Source organism: Fulmarus glacialis, unplaced genomic scaffold, assembly GCF_000690835.1.
Source record: "Fulmarus glacialis isolate BGI_N327 unplaced genomic scaffold, ASM69083v1 scaffold27728, whole genome shotgun sequence".
NCBI lineage: Eukaryota > Metazoa > Chordata > Aves > Procellariiformes > Procellariidae > Fulmarus > Fulmarus glacialis.
The window spans coordinates 1689-4570 of NW_009228036.1; the positions used below are offsets into that span (position 1 = coordinate 1689).

Sequence of the window (2882 nt, forward strand, 5' to 3'; positions counted from 1 at the left end):
ATGAGCACCCAGGGTTCAGCTGCCCCGGCCCAGGCAGAGGCTGCTGGCTCCGCTTTGGGTTTCATATCTGAAAGAAGAAGGGAAGCTGTGGAAGAGGGGAATGGTGCAGGGCACGGAGGGATGCTGAGCAGCAGGGATGTGCCCGGGGAACAATGGCTTCCAGAAGCACCACCTGGGCGTGCAACAGACCAGGCAGCGGAGGGAGGAGAAGCAAGAGGTCCTTACTGTTGAGCTCTTGGGGATTGGGGAAGGACAGAGGCAAGGGAGAGGTTTCTGCCACTGTCCCAAGCTTTGGCAGCCTGTGAGTTGCCCCCACCTGACATATCCCATGGGTCGGCAGACGTGTGGCTGGAGGGGGCTGGTGCCGGCCCAAATATATCTGCCAGCTCCAGGATAGAGGACTGTAAACAGAAAGGGAATAAAGAGGTGAGGGAAGCCCAGAGCAGACCCGCAGGATTGCCCCAGAGCCCAAGGCTGGCTCTGTGGCCATCCAGGCCCCCAGTGCTGTACCTGGCTTTTCTTCATCTTATCTTCTTCCTCCTCTTCCTCCCTGCCCTGGACAGTCTCCTCCACGGCTCTCTGCATCAGGGAGTTCTCCCCTTGCCAAGCCCTCACCTCCTGTGGGGACAAGTGACAGGGCCCATGAGCTCAGCAACTCTGCAGCCAGCACCATCTCCAGGAGACAGACCTAGCACAGGAGCTGCCACCGCATCCCCGAAAAGTCCCAGCATCCGAGCAGACGGCTCCTCTGGGGCCAAGCCCGCCAGAAGAGCACTCAGCAGACAGCCCGGAGCAGCGAAAGCAAAGCGGGCGCCGGAGTGAGGCAGCATTTCGGGCTCCGGCGCCTCAGAGAGAAGCCCAAGTGCAAGGAGAGAGGAGTGCCCGGGGCTGGGGGGCACAGGTACCTTCTCGTGCTCCTCTTTGCTCAGCGCGAGCGCTAGCTGCAATTGCCTTTCTTCGTCTGTACTGGAAATTGGAGGAAGTGGCTTCTGCCAACAGAGGAAATTGGGTGACATTTCAGCTTGCCCTCAGCTCACGGGACTGCTTGGAGGTCCCTGTCCTCACCACCTCTCCTGTGGCCCCTTGCCTTCCTGCACAGCATCTCTGTGCCCATCCAGCTGGCTTTGCCTGCAGACCCCCAGCCCAGTGCCCCTACACTCTCAAACTGGCTCCCACTCAGGTTCCCCTGCGGCCACTGCCCCAGCTCCTTCCCCTACCAACCTGCCTCGCCTCTGCAGCTGGGACAACCCTAAATTAGGCAGTCAGTATCTCCCCCAGGAGGTTTTCGGGGACTCCAATGCAGTCTGTGGAGGAGAGGGGATCGATTAGGTGTCCCCTCACCTCACAGCCTGCTGGGGAGGAGGGTTTGCAACGCCGACCGGCCTCAGTTCGGGAATCCTGCCCAGCACCGCTCTGCTGGGGGAAAAACGCCCAGACCTCAGGCAGATTTTGGGGAGGGGCTGTCCTGTACCACCACAGCAGCCCTGATCGCAGCCCTGATCACTGCCCTGTGATGCTTGTCCAGCAGCATGGGACTAGCTGGGGCTGGGAATGGGGATGCCAGTGGGGGTGTGCGTGTGTGTACATGTGTGCGCAGCCCAGATGGACTCCAACAGGCAATGCTTTCAAGAGCCTGTTCCTACAGTGCTCATTGCAGCAGTGTGTGGAAGCTATAAATACTCCAATTCCAGGACAAAAATAGGGATATACACTCTGCTCTGTCTCCAAAAGAGCCTCCATTGGGCAGGGAAGACGGGCAGCAGCAAGCGCCGTCTCCAAAGCATGTCCCCTGCCCCGGCAGGACTGAGATTGTGGTGCGTGGTGCCAGCCCCAGGGGAACACCTGCCGCCCAGGCACACAGCCCCTCGGTCACCACGTCCCTCTGACTTTGTGTGCCCAGCTGTACCCGCATGCTCCGCGCGGGCCGTGCCAGCCGGCGGCAACCTCAGCCAGTGCGCAAATAAGCCGTCCCCGGTGGAAAACGGGCCATGGCCAGCAGATAGGAGAGGGGACAGCCGTGGGGGAGGTTTCATGGTTGGGAACAGCAGCTTGCTTGCCGTCCACATCCCTGCTTGGCTCCTTCTGGTGCTGTTTTCCAGTGCTCCTTCTAGCCCGATTTGAAAGAACCAGCCACTGGGAGGGAACACGTGGTCCCTCCAAGCCCCCAGCCTGGTACACAGCCCCGGGGATGCTGCTCGCCCCCCACCCACCACGCAAATCGCAGTGCTAGGCAAGGCATCACCTCCTAAAAACTCCATGGGAAGGCAAGAGAAATGGGGGAGCTTAGACCAGAAGCCCGCAGAGGAAGAGGGCAGCCAGGTTTGGGGAGGGGTCGTGGTGAATCCAGAATACCCTCCCCAAGTTCATCCTGAGATCTGGGAGGCTGGGCAGGTCTTAGCCTGGTGCTCCCCTACCGTCAGGGGCAGGGACAGCCCGTGACTCCCTCTGCCAGCTGGCAATTTTGGATGCCGGGCACAGTGCAAGCAGCCTGGTGTGGTGGCGGGGGCATGCACCGGCCTCGGGCAGCCCCCAAAATCCTCCCTTCTCCCAGGGAAATGACCCACCATGCCCGCAGACAAGGCAAGGTGCAGGGAGATGCCCGGCCTCGTGCGCCCCGGGGCAGGCAGAGCCACCCTACCTTCTCCGCCTCCTCCCGACTCATGGCCAGCGCAAGCTGCAGCTGCAGCTCCTCCTCACCCGTTGTCTGGGGCCTCGCTTGCTCCAGGTCGGAGGCAAACCGTGGGGATGAGGATGATGCTGGGAGATAACAGAGGAAAAGGGGAAGAAGCAGCATCAGGACTGGGGTATTTTGGGGAGCACATCAGCAGCCTCCCCCAGGCTCCATCCCAACGCTCGCAGCAACTCAGCATGGCTTTCCCAGG

General features: G+C 61.1%; 1 protein-coding gene across 1 annotated transcript in view; it reads right to left on the reverse strand.

The window, feature by feature from the left end:
- The window catches only part of LOC104080842 (epsin-3-like), a gene marked incomplete at both ends in the record, with an annotated part of 3093 nt that extends 336 nt beyond the window's left edge, over positions 1-2757 (reverse strand). The window contains 5 exons of the mRNA XM_009583367.1: positions 7-67; positions 317-401; positions 511-618; positions 906-989; positions 2639-2757. Coding sequence (XP_009581662.1) covers positions 7-67; positions 317-401; positions 511-618; positions 906-989; positions 2639-2757 — 457 coding nt within the window. The remainder of the gene's footprint in view (positions 1-6; positions 68-316; positions 402-510; positions 619-905; positions 990-2638) is intronic.
- Positions 2758-2882: the final 125 nt, after the last annotated feature.